The 16,984-nt window shown below is 44.7% G+C and overlaps 1 protein-coding gene across 1 annotated transcript in view; it reads left to right on the top strand.

Annotated features, from left to right (window-relative positions):
- The window catches only part of MROH8 (maestro heat like repeat family member 8), an 87,786-nt gene that overhangs the window by 65,464 nt on the left and 5,338 nt on the right, over window positions 1-16,984 (top strand). The window contains exons 18-23 of the mRNA XM_073006805.1: window positions 3,653-3,817; window positions 4,833-4,988; window positions 6,477-6,599; window positions 8,920-9,019; window positions 10,349-10,414; window positions 16,077-16,248. Of these exons, the coding sequence (XP_072862906.1) occupies window positions 3,653-3,817; window positions 4,833-4,988; window positions 6,477-6,599; window positions 8,920-9,019; window positions 10,349-10,414; window positions 16,077-16,225 (759 nt within the window). The 3' untranslated portion in view covers window positions 16,226-16,248. The remainder of the gene's footprint in view (window positions 1-3,652; window positions 3,818-4,832; window positions 4,989-6,476; window positions 6,600-8,919; window positions 9,020-10,348; window positions 10,415-16,076; window positions 16,249-16,984) is intronic.

Below are 16,984 nucleotides of genomic sequence, written 5' to 3' on the forward strand. Positions count from 1 at the left end.
AAAAATACAAAAATTAGCCGGGCATGGTGGCGCACGCCTGTAATTCCAGCTGCTCAGTAGACTGAGGCAGGAGAATCGTGTGAACCCAGGAGGTGGAGGTTGCAGTGAGCCGAGATGGCACTACTGCACTCCAGTCTTGTTCCACAGCAAGACTCCATCTCAGAAAAAAAAAAAAAGAAGGCTAGACGCAGTGGCTCACGCCTATAATCCTATAATCCCAACACTTTGGGAGCCGAGGCGGGTGAATCACCTGAGGGCAAGAGTTCAAGACCAGCCTAACCAACATGGAGAAACCCCATCTCTGCTAAAAATACAAAAATTAGCCAGGCATGGTGGCGCATGCCTATAATCCCAGCTACTCGGAAGGCTGAGGCAGGAGAATCATTTGAACCTGGGAAGCGGAGGTTGCAGTGAACAGAGATTGCACCATTGCACTCCAGCCTGGGCAACAAGAGCGAAACTCTGTCCCACAAAAAAAAAGAAAAAAAAAGTTAATGGAATTAGATGACATAAATAAAAAATCCAAATCATATATATTCATAATAGTTGATAGCTGCAATATGCATGGGAGGTATACTCATTATCACAACCTGGACAGCATTTAGGTATTGTTTTGTGCCTTATACCATGTTGCCCCATGGAGTAGATTGAAAAGACCATTGATGTGCTCCCAAGATGCTTGTCGTATAAAAAAAAGATCCCTGACATTCATGTTGGAAGAAAGCTCATCTTCCATAGGCCTGATGAGAAAACTAAGCCTAAGCTAGAAGACATGAGGAATTTCTGAAGCTTCAGTTTTGTCACTGGAGTTCTATTTCTTTTTCTTTTCTTTTTTTTTCTCTTTCTTTCTTTCTTTCTTTCTTTCTTTCTTTCTTTCTTTCTTTTTTTTTTCGAGACAGGGACTCTCTTTGTCACCCAGGCTAGAGTGCATTGGCATAATCTTGGCTCACCGCAACCTCTGCCTCCTGGGTTCAAGCGATTCTCCAAGTCTCCAAGTCCCAGCTTTCCAAGTACCTGGGACTACAGGCGTCTGCCATTACGCCTGGCTAATTTTTGTATGTTTTAGTAGGGACAGGGTTTCACCATGTTGGCCAGGCTGGTCTCGAATTCCTGACCTCAAGCGATCCGCCTGCCTCACCCTTCCAAAGTGCTGGGATTACAGGCGTGAGCCACCACAGGTGACCTGGAGTTCTATTTTATTTATGTGTTTATTTATTTTTATTTTATTTTATTTTATTTTATTTTATTTTATTTTATTTTGAGATGGAGTCTGGCTCTGTCGCCCAGGCTGGAGTGCAGTGGCACGATCTCGGCTCACTGCAAGGCTCTGCCTCTCAGGTTCATGCCATTCTCTTGCCTCAGCCTCCCAAGTAACTGGGACGACGTGCACCTGCCACCACGCCTGGCTAATTTTTTGTATTTTTACTAGAGATGGGGTTTCATGTGTTAGCCAGGATGGTCTCAACCTCATGATCCGCCCGTCTCAGCCTCCCAAAGTGCTGTGGGATTACAGGCATGAGCCACCGCGCCCGGCCTATTTTTCCTTTTTTTTTTTTTTTTAGAGACAGGGTCCTGCTCTGTTGCCCAGGCTAGAGTACGGTGACATGATCATGGCTCACTGCAGCCTTGAACTCCTGGCCTTAAGCAGTCCTCTTACCTCAGCCTCCAGAATAGCTAGGATTACAGGCACGAGCCACTTCACTAAATATTTTATTTTAAAATATTTGGGGCCAGGTGCAGTGGCTCGTGCCTGTAATCCCAGCACTTCGGGAGGCCGAGGCAAGCAGATCATCTGATGTCAGGAGTTTGAGACCAACCTGGCCAACACAGTGAAATCCCATCTCTACTAAAAATGCAAAAATTAGCCACGGTAGCATGTGCCTGTAGTCCCAGCTAGTTGGGAGGCTGAGGTTGCTTAAACCCGTGAGGCAGAGGTTGTAGTGAGCCAAGATCGCACCACTGCACTCCAGCCTGAATGACAGAGCGACACCCTGTCTTAAAAAAAAAAAAAAAATGTATTTCTGAAGCAAAAATGACAAATGTCAATGTACGTTAATTCTGGTTGATTGGATACATTAATATCTATTGCTTTATTCGACTTACTTTTTCTTTTTTTAAAAAATTGACTTCCTAAGTTGTGTTTATATTCTACTTACTTTTTCATGTGTATGTTTAAACTTTACAACCCTGAGACTGCTTCCTTTCAGTAGTTTCAGAAGAGCAGAATCCCTTTTCAGAATAAGAAGAACCCTTAAGTCCTCAGTCAAATTCTGCTTGAATTCCTGCCCGGGGATCCGTTTTCACACTGCTATAAAGATACTCCCTGAGACTGGGTAATTTATAAACAAAGGAGGTTTACTAGACTCACAATTCCGCACGGCTAGGGAGGCCTCAGGAAACTTATAATCATGGCGGAAGGCAAAGGGGAAGCAGATACATCTTCACAATGGCAGAGCAGGAGAGAGACAGAAAGCAGGGGAAACTGCTACTTTTATTTTATTTTATTATTTTTTTTTTTTGAGACTGAGTCTCGCTGTGTCACCTAGGGTGGAGTGCAGTGGCGTGATCTCGGTTCACTGCAACCTCCGCCATCCGAGTTCAAGCTATAGCAATTCTCCTGCCTCGGCCTCCTGAGTAGCTGGGACCACAGACATGCACCACCATGCCAGGCTTTTTTTTTTTTTTTTTTTTTTTTTGGAGACAGAGTTTTGCTCTTGTTACCCAGGCTGGAGTGCGATGGTGCGATCTCAGCTCACTGCAACCTTTGTCTGCCGGGTTTAAGTGATTCTCCTGTCTCAGCCTCCTGAGTACCTGGGATTACAGGTATGTGCCACCATGCCTGGCTAATTTTTGTATTTTTAGTAGAGACAGGGTTTTGCCATGTTGGTCAGGCAACTCCTGATCTCGGGTGATTCACCTGCCTCGGCTTCCCAAAGTGCTGGGATTACAGGCGTGAGCCACCGCGCCGGGCCTAATTTTTGTATTTTTAGTAGAGATGGGGTTTCGCCATATTGCCAGAATGGTCTCGAACTCCTGATCTCGAGTGATTCACCTGCCTTGGCCTCCCAAAGTGCTGGGATTACAGGCATGAGCCACCGCGCCCAGCCAAACTGCCACTTTAAAACCATCAGATCTCCTGAGACCTCCCTCACTATCATGAGAACAGCTTGGGGGAAGCCACCCTCATGAGCCAATCACTTCCCACCAAGTCCCTCCCTCTACATGTGGGAATTATCATTCAAGATGAAATTTAGGTGGGGACAGAGAGTCAAACCATATCAGGATCTTTGAGCCTTTGTTTGGATACCTTGTGTGTTTGGGAGCTCACCGTGGCCTGAGCTACCTGTTCCACTTTCCTTTGTTAGCAGAGCTCTTCCTTACAGTGAGCCAAAGCCCATAGCCCTAGACCTTCTCTGCCTGCTCCCACTTTTGCCCTCAAGGCAACTCAAAGCAGCTCTGCCCCACCTCTATGTATCAGACCCGCCAGTACTGAGAGAGGGCCATCATATCCCCTTCTTCTCCATTCTGGATCTGCCAGCCCTGACAAAAATCAGTGAGCACTAGGTACTGAGTAAAGATGGGGAGCACCCCCTTTGGTACCAGGTGACGTGCGATCAGGAGAAAAGCTGATGTGCTCCCTTTGGCCACACAGAGAGAAGACATCAAGAGCCTGTTGCCGTACATTGTAGACAGCTTGCGTGAAACCGATAAGAAGATCGTTCTGTCAGCCATCCAGATACTCCTGCAACTTGTTAGAACAATGGATTTCACTACCCTGGCTGCCATGATGAGGACCCTGTTCTCCTTATTTGGTGATGTAAGATAATCAGAGAGGAGAGACTTTCCTAGGAGGAGGGTAATGGGTATAACAGCAAACAGAAGTTGGTATAGTAATAAATACACTCTACTTGGTATAGGACTTTTACTTTCAGAGCATTTCAAACCTACTCCCTTAAGACCCTTCCAGGTAACCTGTGATGTTGATAGGGCAGATGTTACTGTTTTTCAGATTTAACAACCACAACAACAAAAAAAACTGAACCTAGAAACTTGCTAAGGTACTACCCTGCTTTGTGATGGGGAAGGCGAAAACGTTGTCTTTCCCTTCAAGAACTATCAGAACTGGGTCAAGATGGTGGATGATATTTATGTCCCTGTCCCAAATCCCATATATTTCTCAAGAGGAAATACATGGAGCACAGTGACCAGCATCCTTGGAAGAGTAAAACATACCAAGGCTGGGATTTCAAATTTCCGCAAAACAGCCTGTGTGAATGGTTCCTACCTGTACCAGGCACAAGGTTTGCTGACTACAGGTGAGACTGTGTGCATCTCTCACTTGTAGAGTGAGAAAACAAGTAGTGCCAAAGCAGCAAGTCTTACTGTGTCCATATATATAGAGAGAGGGAGGGAGATGGAAGCTTGCTCTGTTGCCCAGGCTGGAGTGCAGTGGTGTGATCTTGGCCCACTGCAACCTCCGCCTCCCAGGTTCAAGCGATTCTCCTGCCTCAGCCTCCCGAGTAGCTGGGACTACAGGCATGCATCACCATGCCCGGCTAGCTTTTGTATTTTTAGTGGAGACGGGGTTTCCCCATATTGGCCAGGCTGGTCTTGAACTCCTGACCTCAAGTGATCTGCCTGCCTCAGCCTCCCAAAGTGCTGGGATTACAGGCGTGAGCCACTGTGTGCACATATATTTTATTTCTTGCCCTCAGCTACATACAGCTAAATAGCGTCATATCAGGACTGGCTTTTCAACCCCTCCCAAGTTCTTATAAGCTAAGCATGCACACATTCAGTGAGTTGCTTCCCTTTGTCTACTCCCTTCCTAGGTGAGACCTGATGTTCATCGTTTCTCCATGACTCTCTTTGGAGCCGCCATAAAGTCTGTAAAAAACCCAGATAAGAAGAGTGTAGAGAAACAAGTCCTGGACAGCTTGGTCCCACTACTTCTATATTCTCAGGATGAAAATGATGCAGTAGCTGAGGTAATGCCTACTGTCGGGGTCTCTCATCCCTCAATAACTTCAAATCCAGAGCCAACTCTGCAAAGAAAATAAGCATTTTTATATATATATATGTGTGTGTGTATATGTATTATTATATTTTTGAGACAGGGTCTCTGTCACCCAGGCTGGAGTACAGCGGTGTGATCTCAGCTCACTGCAACCTCCACCTCCTGGGTTCAAGCAGTTCTCCTGCCTCAGCCTCCCAAGTAGCTGGGATTACAGCTGCCCACGACCATGCCTGGCTAATTTTTGTATTTTTAGTAGAGATGGGGTTTCGCCATGTTGGCCAGGCTGGTCTCAAACTCCTGACCTCAAGTGATCCACCTGCCTTGGCCTCCCAAAGTGCTGGGATTACAAGCATGAGCCACCGTGCCTGGCCTGACATTTCAATTTTTCCTTATTACAGTGCAGCAATTATTTTACCTATTTCCTCATGCACGCATATGAGAGTTTCTTGAGGGCATAAACCCAGAAGTAGAATATCTAGGTGTCTTTAACTTTTTATTAGATATTTATAAATCACTAAATATAGTGGCTGAAGTGATTTATATGCCCATCAGTAGCCAAAGGAATTCTTATGGCCCAAACATCTAGTGGACCTGAGATAAAATACTGGCTTGGAGATTCATCTGAGGTGTTGCATGGTGCATGGGTGGCATTCTGAGAACAACGAACTAGAAAAGAGACCCACTTGCTAAATTTTGCTCAAGGATGTGGATCAGGAAGAGATCAGTCCTCTGGAATTCCTTCCTTCCAACCCAGAGATGCCACAGGACAGAAGTCAGGAGCTGCACTTCCTTTGTAGAGTGACAGAAAAATGGCACAGGAACAGTTAAGTGGAGGTGGGCGCTTCATCTCTAGGGCACAGGGTAATGGGAATTCCTGCCCAAACCTCTGGTCTAGGGATTGCATCTGCAAGCTGTCACTTTTGCCCAGCACCAGTGGTTTCTACATCCTCCCCAGAACCCTAGGGTTTTTGTAGATTCCATGTAAGGACTATTTGGGGAAGTTGGAGGAGGAGGAGGAGGGCAGGATTCTAGTTCCTTTCTGCCCTTCTCCTCTCTTTTATCAGCTTTTCATATTGCACTTTAGTACTAGTTTTATTGAAGAAAGATTACCTCTGTTTAAAAATGAGGCTGGGCATGGTGATTCACACCTGTAATCCCAGCACTTTGGGAGGCCAGGGTGGGTGGATCACCCGAGGTCAGGAGTTCAAGACCAGCCTGGCCAACATGACGAAACCCTGTCTCTACTAAAAATACAAAAATTAACCAGGCGTGGTGGTGGGCACCTGTAATCCCAGCTACTCAGGAGGCTGAGGGAAGAGAATCACTTGAGCCTGGGAGATGGAGGTTACAGTGAGCCAAGATGGCACCACTGCAGTCCAGCCTGGGCAACAGCACGAGATTCCATCTCAAAAAAATAAAAATGTTTGAAAATGCTGATCTATGATCATCTCTTTCACAGGAGAGCAGGCGAGTCATAACCATATGTGCCCAGTTCCTGAAGTGGAAGCTGCCCCGAGAAGTGTACTCTAAAGATCCCTGGCACGTCAAACCTACTGAAGCAGGAACAATCTGCAGATTCTTTGTATGTGAGCAATAATGGCTTTGTTAACTCTTTAACATACTGAGAGACCTATTTTCTTCTGACACACCGTTTAATGACAAAATATGGCATACAATAAATATTTCCCATTTCTTTTCACATCAGCAGTTGATATCTATGAGCAGTTTTTTGGTTGTTTTTTTTGTTTTTGTTTTTGTTTTTTTTTTGAGATGGAGTCTCGCTCTGTTGCCCAGGCTGAAGTGCAGTGGCATGATCTCAGCTCACTGCAAGCTCCGCCACCCGGGTTCATGCCATTCTCCTGCCTCAGCCTCCCTAGTATCTGGGACTACAGGCACCCGCCACTGTGCCCAGCTAATTTTTTGTATTTTTAGTAGAGATGGGGTTTCACTATGTTAGCCAGGATGGTCTCGATCTCCTGACCTTGTGATCTGCCCGCCTCGGCCTCCCAAAGTGCTGGGATTACATGCGTGAGCCACCGCGCCCAGCCTATGACCTGTTTTTTATTGTGGATCTGTGTTTCTATAGTTCCCTCCCAACTGAGTCACAAATTTAGTTTCGATTGCTACCCTTAGTCACGAAAAGACTGGTGGACTCTTTGGAGCCCTTCTAATATGGGTCAGAGGCTACAAGGTCAGGTTGATGCTGAAAAAGTTACTTACGGACTGAATTGAAATGGAGTTATATATTGCTTTTATAACTATCTTGAATCCTTTCCTTGACTAGAACGGATTGTTTTACTGTCCATCAGGGCATGTCCAGGGAGTCCCAAGCAAGGGCTGCCGTGCAGTGTGGCCATGCAGCATGATGGCAGCATGCCACTTGTTCTGCCAGGACCCAGATGGTGTCATTTCTCTTCATGAACTCCACAGAAGCTACTGTGGCTGATCTCAGGGTCAAGCTTGAGCCCGGGCAGCCTCCACAAGCCCATCCATGGTTTTCTAGAAGCTGACCCTAGAACCACCTAGCAGACCTTAGGAATGACTGACTATTCCCAGGAGTCTTCCATATGTGTCGCCTCTTTAGGACCCACAGAAGCTTTCTCTGATCAGGCTTGCAGTGCCCTTGTGTTGGGGATTCCATTAGGGATTATCTGTCTGATCTGCACCCAAACCTATAGCTGATGCACTGATAACAGCATTTACAGAAGGAAATTTGGTGCTGTCAACTACAAGTTGTCCATGTTAATTATGCCACAAGTTCTATCAAAATAAATCCTATTTTCCCCCTCCTATTTTTTTTTTTTTTTTTTGAAACAGAGTCTCACTCAGTTGCCCAGGCCTTGGCCTCCCAAGTAGCTGGGATTACAGGCCCACACCACCATGTCTGGCTAAGTTTTGTATTTTTTTAGTAGAGCTGGAGTTTTGCCATGTTGGCCAGGCTGGTCTGGAACTCTTGACCTCAGGTGATCCACACAGCTCTACCTCCTAAAGTGCTGGGATTACAGGCATGAGCCACCGCACCCAGCCTCCCCCTCCTATTCTTGAGGTGCCGTCCCTATACAAGATCCACTGAGAGGTGCCTTCATTCACCCAAAAGCCATGACAGGCCATAGAGAACCTGAGGATTAAAACTTTCTGAGGGGGCCAGGTGCAGTGGCTCACGCCTGTAATCCCAACACTTTGGGAGGCCGAGGCAGGCGGATCACAAGGTCAGGAATTCGAGACCAGCCTGGCCAATATGGTGAAACCCTGTCTCTACCAAAAATACAAAAACGAAAATTAGGTGGGCTTGGGAGCGGGCACCTATAGTCCCAGCTACTCGGGAGGCTGAGGCAGGAGAATCGCTTGAACCCGGGAGGTGGAGGTTGCAGTGAGCCAAGACTGCGCCACTGCACTCCAGCTTGGGTAACAGAACGAGGCTCATTCTGAAGAAAAAAAAAAAAACAAAAAAAAAAAACAACTTCCTGAAGGGAGCCTGCAAGCTAGCAAGGGAGATAAAACCTCGATGTAAAAAAGTGCGTGCCAGGAGAGGAATACCTGCAAAATGCTCGGAGCAGGGTTAGGTCAGGCAGGCAAGCAGTCAGGGACAAGCTCATAGGGAGGCAGAACTCAAGGTGAAGCTTAAAGAACAGGACTTAAATACAGAGAAGCCAAGATGGCTTTAGAAACATTGCAGGCACAATATATGGCATGAGTGGGTGCAAGCAAGGGACATTCACAGGATTTAGAATAACTTGGTCTAGGGGCTTGTTATTCTGGTATAATACTCATTCAACAACTGTAGTTATTTCAAACACTACTATACTCTTCCTGATAGAGTCTCTGACCCCAGAAACTATGGTAAGTCTGATCAAAAGAGTGCTGCTGCTTCATTACTTTATACTTATTTTTTCCCCACTTAGGAAAAAAAGTGCAAGGGGAAAATTAACATCCTAGAACAAACACTGATGTACTCCAAGAATCCAAAACTTCCTGTCAGAAGAGCAGCGGTCTTCTTTGTAGGTACGAAGAACGCCCTTTCATTCCTATAGTCACTTTTGTCCTATACTTTCCCAAATTGTGTTGGCAAGCATCCCTTCTTTTTTTCTTTTCCTTCTTCCTTTCTTTCTTTCTTTCTTTCTTTTTTTTTTTTTTTTTTTTTTTTTTTTTATTGAGGAGTCTCACTCGGTCACCCAGGTTGGAGTGCAGTGGTGTGATCTCAGTCACTGCCACCTCCACCTTCCGGATTCATGTGATTCTCCTGCCTCAGCCTCCTGAGTAGCTGGGATTACAGGCACCTGCCACCACACCTGGCTAATTTTATTTTTATTTTTATTTTTATTTTTGAGAAAAGTCTCGCTCTTGTCCCCCAGGTTTGAGTGCAATGGCTTGATCTCAGCTCACTGCAACCTCTGCCTCCCGGGTTCAAACAATTCTCCTGCCTTTGTCTCCCAAGTAGCTGGGATTCAGCTGCCTGCCACTATACCCTGCTAATTTTTGTAACTTTTAGTAGAGACGGGGTATCACCATGTTGGCCAAGCTGGTCTGGAACTCCTGACCTCAGGTGATCCACCCGCCTCAGCCTCCCAAAGTGCTGGGATTACAGGCATGAGCCACTGCGTCCGGCCTAATTTTTGTGTTTTTAGTAAAGATGGGACTTCACCATGTTGGCCAGGCTAGTCTCGAACTCCAGACCTCAGGTGATCCACCTGCCTCAGCTTCCCAAAGTGCTGGAATTACAAGCGTAAGCCACCACACCCAGTCAGTATCCCCATTTTTATATATGTATGGTGTGGGGGTTTTATATGTGTGGGCAGGGGTGGTGGTTTGAGACAAGGTCTCACTTTGTTGCCCAAGTTGAAGCACAGTGGCACAATCGTGGCTCGCTGCAGCCTCAACATCCTGGGCTCAAGCAATCCCTCAGCCTCTTGAGTAGCTGGGACTATAGGTATGTGCCACCATGCGCAGCTGATTTTTTGTTTTTTGTTTTTTTTAAGAGACAAGGTCTTGCTACATTGCCCAGACTGGTCTTAAACTCCTGGGCTCAAGCAGTCTTCCTGCCTCAGCCTCCCAAAGTGCTGGGATTACAGGCGTTAGTCACCGTACCCAGCTGTGAGTCACTGCACACGGCCAAGTATCCCCATTCTTTATGAAGATGACCTTGGAAAAAGGGGCTCTGCTACCTATAGGTAACTACCAGGCACATGGAAGCCCAGTTTTTGGAATCTGCCTAATTATCAGAAGGTCGATTCCACCAGCTGCTTAGATGTCTTAATGATAGAAACTTTTAGATATTCATTTCCCAGAGCAAAAGCCAGATCACAGTACTCATTGACTTTATCCTGCCTTTAGGCCTTTTATCGAAGTACATGGATCACAATGAGCTCAGGAGGATGGGTACTGACCGGATAGAGGATGGTAAGTGATAACAGTCCTTGAATTTGGGGTGTACCCATATTTTGGAAGGTATCTGAGGCAGCCACTGTGGGAAGGCTTTATAGCAGAGCTGAGACCCTGAGCTCTAGAAAACCTGGCTTTTGTAGCAGGAATGCTATCGGTGATTTCAGCTGAATGACAGTCCCATTCCAGTCCAGTTTCCCTTTAGGAAAGGACATGACCCTATTTGTCTGGAAACTAGCTTTGATGAGTCTTGGGGACAGTTCCTGAGCCTTGTCTGTCAGCAAATAAGACATTACCTAGAAATACTATCTTAGGAAATTATGATGATTCCTCACAAGTACCGCAGAGATGACTGCAGCACTATTTTCTATAAGCAGTTGTCCTGTAACGTAGGTAGGACTTGGTAATAGAGATGTTTTATAGTCACATTTTTCTTTAATTTTTTTCTTTAATGTTTTTCTTTCAAATCCCCTGTTCTGAGACACAGGCATTCTTTTTTTTTTTTTTTTTTCTTTCGAGACGGAGTCTTGCTCTGTTGCACAGTCGAGTGCAGTAGCCTGATATCGGCTCACTGCAACCTCCACCTCCCAGGTTCAAGTGATTCTCCTGCCTCAGCCCCCCGAGTAGCTGGGATTACAGGCACGTGCTACCACGCCCTGCTAATTTTTGTATTTTTGGTAGAGATGGGATTTCACCATATTGGTCAGGCTGGTCTCAAACTCTTGGCCTCAGGTGATCCACCCACCTCAGCCTCCCAAAGTGCTGGGATTACAGGCATGAGCCACTGCGCCCAGCCAAAACAGGCATTCCTTATTCCCACTAAGAAGTAGTCCTACCATTAGAAAATGCCATATGATGCTGTCTTACAATCCAAAATTATTACTTGCAGAATCTAATCAAAATCCTGAGCAATTCATTACTTATAAAATAAAAACATAACTGGTGAAACGGCTAGGAGCTAAAGTTTATTTAAGAAAGATCATGCCACTTTTCTCTAAGGTCTCCCACTTCCTCACAGATACCAGAAGCAAAGAAAGGAGGCTGGGTGCAATGGCTCACACCTGTAATTCCAGCACTTAGGGAGGCTGAGGTGGGAGGATTACTGGAGCCCAGGAGTTCAAGACCAGCCAGGGCAACATAGTGAGACCTCGTGTCTCACTCTCTCTTTCTCTCTCTCTCTCTCTCTCTCTCTATATATATATATATATATATATATTTTTTTTTTTTTTTTTTTTTTTTTTTTGAGATGGAGTCTCGCTCTGTTGCCGAGGCTGGAGTGCAATGGTGCAATCTCAGCTCACTGCAGCCTCCACCTCCTGGTTTCAAATGATTCTCGTGCCTCAGTCTCGCAGGTAGCTGGGATTACAGGTGCCCGCCACCATGCCTGGCTAATTTTTATATTTTTAGTAGAGATGGGTTTCTCCATGTTGTCCAGGCTGTTCTTGAACTTCTTACTTCAGGTGATCCGCCTGAAGCCTCAGCCTCCCAAAGTGCCAGGATTACAGGCATGAGCCACTGCACCTGGCCTCTATTAAAAAAAAAAAACATTAGGAGGTGTGGTGGTATGTGCCTGTGGTTCCAGCTACTCAGGAGGCCAAAGCGGGAACATTGTTTGAGCTCAGGAGGTCAAGGCTTCAGTGAGCCGAGATTGCACCACTGCACTCCAGCCTGGGTGACAAGAGTAAGATTCCGTCAAAGGGAGAAAGAGAGGAAGAGAGGAGGGAGGAGGGAGGGAGGAAGGGAGGGAGGAAGGGATGGAGGAAGGGAGGGTGGGAGGGAGGGAGGGAGGAAGGGAGATTATTCCAAGGGATAGGATTCTACATGGCTGATTCTGTTCAAATAAAAGGAAATTATTTTCTAATCTAAAAGGGGGACGAAACTTCCTTTTCCATTCAAAAGTTATCTATATGAAAGATCTAGAAAATATATATAATTATGTGCATATAGATTAGAATGAACCATATGTGATTAACATTTCATGTTCTGTGGAACATGGCCAGGTGTGGTGGCTTACGCCTGTAATCCCAGCACTTTGGGAGGCCCAGGCAGGTGGATCACCTTAGGTCAGAAGTTCAAGACCAGCCTGGCTAACATGGTGAAATCCCCTCTCTACTAAAAATACAAAATTAGCCAGGTGTGATGGCACATGGTGCATGCCTGTAGTCCAGCTACTCGGGAGAGAGAAGCAGGATAATCACATGAACCTGGGAGGTGGAGGTTGCAGTGAGCCGAGATGCGCCATTGCACTCCAGCCTAGGGACAGAGTGAGCCTACATCTCAAAAAATAATAAATAAATAAATAAATAATGAATGTTCTGTGGAACATGTGGACAGACCTCAATGCAACAAGTGGAAGAAACTACAAACTAATGAAGTGTTACATTTTGGAAGCAAACAAGATGAATTTAAAGGCAAAACACTGCTTAATAAGTATAAAGCTCCAAATTATGAAGAGGTCTTGAGCGTTTTTGAGAGCTTGGAGAGTTATACATAAAAAAGAGAACCTGGCCCGGCGTAGTGGCTCATGCCTGTATTCCCAGCACTTTGGAAGGCTGAGGTGGTAGATTACCTGAGGCCAGGAGTTCAAAACCAGCCTGGCCAACATGGCAAAACCCCGTCTCTACTAAAAATACAAAAATTAGCCGGGCATATTGATGTGCATCTGTAATCCCAGCTACTCAGGAGGCTGAGACACGAGAACTGCTTGAACCTGGGAGGCAGAGGTTGCAGTGAGTCAAGAACGTGACACTGCACTCCAGCTGGAGCAGGAGAGCAAGACTCTGTCTCAAAAAAAAAATTAATTAAATAAATAAAATAAAAATAAAAAAGAGATCCTTTTCTAGGTATGATACCAAAGGCATATCCATAAAATAAAAGAATGGTAGATTTGTCTACATCAAAATTTTAAAAACCAACTTTGAAAAGGAGAGAAATAGTTAAAAGTGAAATGCAAACAATAATATGAAGGGAAATATTTGCAACATGATAAAGGGTTAATACCCTTAAATCAAATTAGAAATCCTCAAAAGAAAAGTGGCAAACAATATGAATAAGCGGTTCATAGAATAATTACAAATGGCCAATAAATAGATGAAAGATATTTGATATTACTAGTAATCAGAGGTTTGCAAAATAAATCATGATGAGATGCCAGTATGCGTTTTTCTGTCGAAATGGCAAAGATTACCAATTAATAAACTTTGAGCCGGACACAATGGCTCATGCCTGTAATCCCAGCAGTTTGGGAGGCCCAGGTGGGTGGGTCACCTAAGGTCAGGAGTTTGAGACCAACCTGGCCAACATGGTGAAACCCCATCTCTACTAAAAATACAAAAATTAGCCAGGTGTGATTCAAGGAGAATCGCTTCAACCTGGGAGGCGGAGATTGCAGTGAGCCGAGATCGTGCCACTGCACTCCAGCCTGGGTGACAGAGTGAGACTCGTCTCATAAAAAAAAGAGGGAGATTCTCCTGCCTCTGCCTCCTGAGTAGCTGGGATTACAGGCACCATGCCCGGCTATTTTTTGTATTTTAATAGAGATGGTTTCACCATGTTGGTCAGGCTGGTCTCGAACTTCTGACCTCGTGAGCTGCCCGCCTCGGCCTTCCAAAATCCTGGGATTACAGGCGCAAGCCACCATGCCCAACTTGACTTATCAATTCTTATTTAGGAATTTAATCTATGAAAATAAGCAGAAATAATTACAGAAATATTCATTTTAGTGTTATTTAGAATAACAAAAATGGGAAATAATCTAGATTGGAAACAACAGATAATTAAAGAAATTATAGCATATTCATATCGTAGAATTATATACAGGTTGAGCATCCCTAATCAGAAAAATCCAAAATCTGAAATGCTCTCCACCCTGAAACTTCTTGAGTGTTAACGTGACACCACAATGGGAAAATTCCATACCTGACCTACCTCATAAGACAAAACACAATCAAGCAGTTGTGGTGGCTCACACCTGTAATCCTAGCACTTTGGGAGGCCAAGGCAGGCAGATCACCTGAGGTCAGGAGTTCAAGACCAGCCTGGCCAACATGGTGAAGCCGTGTCTACTAAAAATACAAAAAGTAGCCGGGCATAGTGGCGCACACCTGTAATCCCAGCTACTCAGGAGCCTGAGGCAGGAGAATCGCTTCAACCCGGGAGAGGGAGGTTGCAGTGAGCCAAGATCTGTCACTCTGGGTGACAGAGTGAGACTCTGTTTAAAACACACACACACACACACACACACACACACACACACACAGAGTCAAAACTTTGTTTCATGCACAAAACTATTAAAATATTGTATAAAATTACCTTCAGGGTATATGTATAAGGTGTATATGAAACGTAAATGAATTTTGTGTTTAGACTTCAGTCCTATCCCCAAAATATCTCATTATGTATATGCATGTCTTCCAAAATCCGAAACAGTCTAATTTCCAAAACACTTCTGCTTCCAAACATTTTGGATATGGGATCCTCAACCTGAATACCCATGAAAAATATTATAGAATAATTTTCATTTGATTTATTTATTTATTTATTTATTTTGAAACAGGATTTCAGCCTGTCGCCCAGGCTGGAATGCAGTGGCACGATCTCAGTTCATTGCAATCTCTACCTCCTAGGCTGAAGGGATCCTCCCACCTCAGTCTCCCAAGTAGCTGGGACTACAGGCACAAGGCACCACACCTGGCTAGTGTTTTATGTTTTGATATTATGTAGGCATAGGGTTTTGCCGTGTTGCCCAGGCTGGTTTTGAACTCCTGGGCTCAGGTGATCCACCTCCCTAGGCTTCCCAAAGTGCTAGAATAATTTTTAAATGACTCAGATAAATGATGATGTGGTATCATTAAATAAAACCAGCATTTGCAATTCCTAGGTCATACGGTTCCGTTTGGACAAAAAGTAAAAGCATATATATGTAAATATAAATGTATGAAAAAAAGACCAGAAAGATATACATTGAAAATAACAGTAGTTATCTCTAGATGGTAGGATTATGGGTGACTTTTCTTCTTGTGCTTACATGTAATATCTAAATTTTCTGCACAATGAACATGTATTTATTTTGTAATATGAAAACATAAAAACTGCTTGGCATGGTGGCTCACACCTGTAATCCCAGCACTTTGGGAGGCCAAGGTGGGTGGATCACTTGAGGTCAGGAGTTCAAGACCAGCCTGGCCAACATGGTGAAACATGGTGAGCCGAGATCGTGTCACTGCACTCCAGCCTGGGCAACAGAAGGAGACTTCATCTCAAAAAAAAAAAAAAGAAAGAAAAAAAGAAAAAGAAAAAAGAAAAGAAAACATTAAAAACTAAAAGTTTTTTTTTTTTTTTTTGTAATTAAAAGAGGATAGTGATGTAAGAGTTACTTCTAGTACCAACACAGGAACTTAGATATTAACATTAGACATGGCTTGGGAGGTCCAGATAATTTGACTTTAGAAAGACTACTTGGAATGTGATTATTGCAGAAGAGTGAAATGTTTGGCAACTCAGAAACCAGTAGGTTTTGTAGATCAAAATTGGAATCAATTCACTGATATATAAACTTTTAGACAGTTGGACCTGTAATCTAAGCTGCTATGGGCATGTAAGCTTTTTGCTATCTAGACCTTCGTTCATTTCCATAGATCTCAGGGGCTTTTACCTCCAACCTGTGTTTGCCTGCCACTAGATCTGAGAGACCTGCTGTGTGACCCTGAGCCCTCACTGTGCATCATCACCTGCCACGCTCTGTTACTAGTCCAGATGGCGAGGGCCGAACCAAAACCTAAGCAGAGAGTGAACTGGTTGCAGAAGCTCATGGGCAGCCCGTCTGCCTAGAAACACAAGGCAAGCAACATCAGGTAAAAACCAATCCTTTCAGAAACCACAGAAGTCACTGATGCCAGCCCCCCTTTTTTCAGACTTAAAACAATGCCAGCATTAAGCCACCTCTACCCGTTTAATTACCTCCAATGTGTTTTTTGCTTTCAAAACCTTGAAGAAGATATAGAGGAGGGCAGTTTTTAGTTTAAAATTGCAGATACAGTTTAAAAATCTACAGAGTTTTTGGCCGGGCATGGTACCTCACACCTATAATCCCAGCACTTTGGGACTCCAAGGCAGACAGATCACTTGAGGTCAGGAGTTTGAGACCAGCCTGGCCAACATGATGAAACCCCGTCTCTACTTAAAATACAAAAATTAGCTAGGCATGGTGGCAGGCATCTGTAATCCCAGGTACTTGGGAGGCCGAGGCAGGAGAATCGCTTGAACCCAGGAGGCAGAGGTTGCAATGAGCCAAGGTCACGCCACTGCATTCCAGCCTGGGTGACAGAGTAAGACTCTGTCTCAAAAAAAAAAAAAAAAAGTTCACATCTTTTTGTTTGTTTGTTTGATTTCTTTTAGAGATAGGGTCTCCCTCTGTCACCCAAGTTCAAGTGCAATGGCATGATCACAACTCACTAACCTCGAAGTCCTGGCCTCCTGCCTCAGCCTACTAAGTAGCTAGAACTACAGGCACATACAACCAACCATACCTGTTAAATAGCCCTTCATGCTATTGTCTCCATCTCAGAAAATAAGATAGCCCTTAACTGC

The sequence above is a fragment of the Chlorocebus sabaeus genome, chromosome 2, assembly GCF_047675955.1.
Source record: "Chlorocebus sabaeus isolate Y175 chromosome 2, mChlSab1.0.hap1, whole genome shotgun sequence".
NCBI classification, from domain to species: Eukaryota; Metazoa; Chordata; class Mammalia; order Primates; family Cercopithecidae; genus Chlorocebus; species Chlorocebus sabaeus.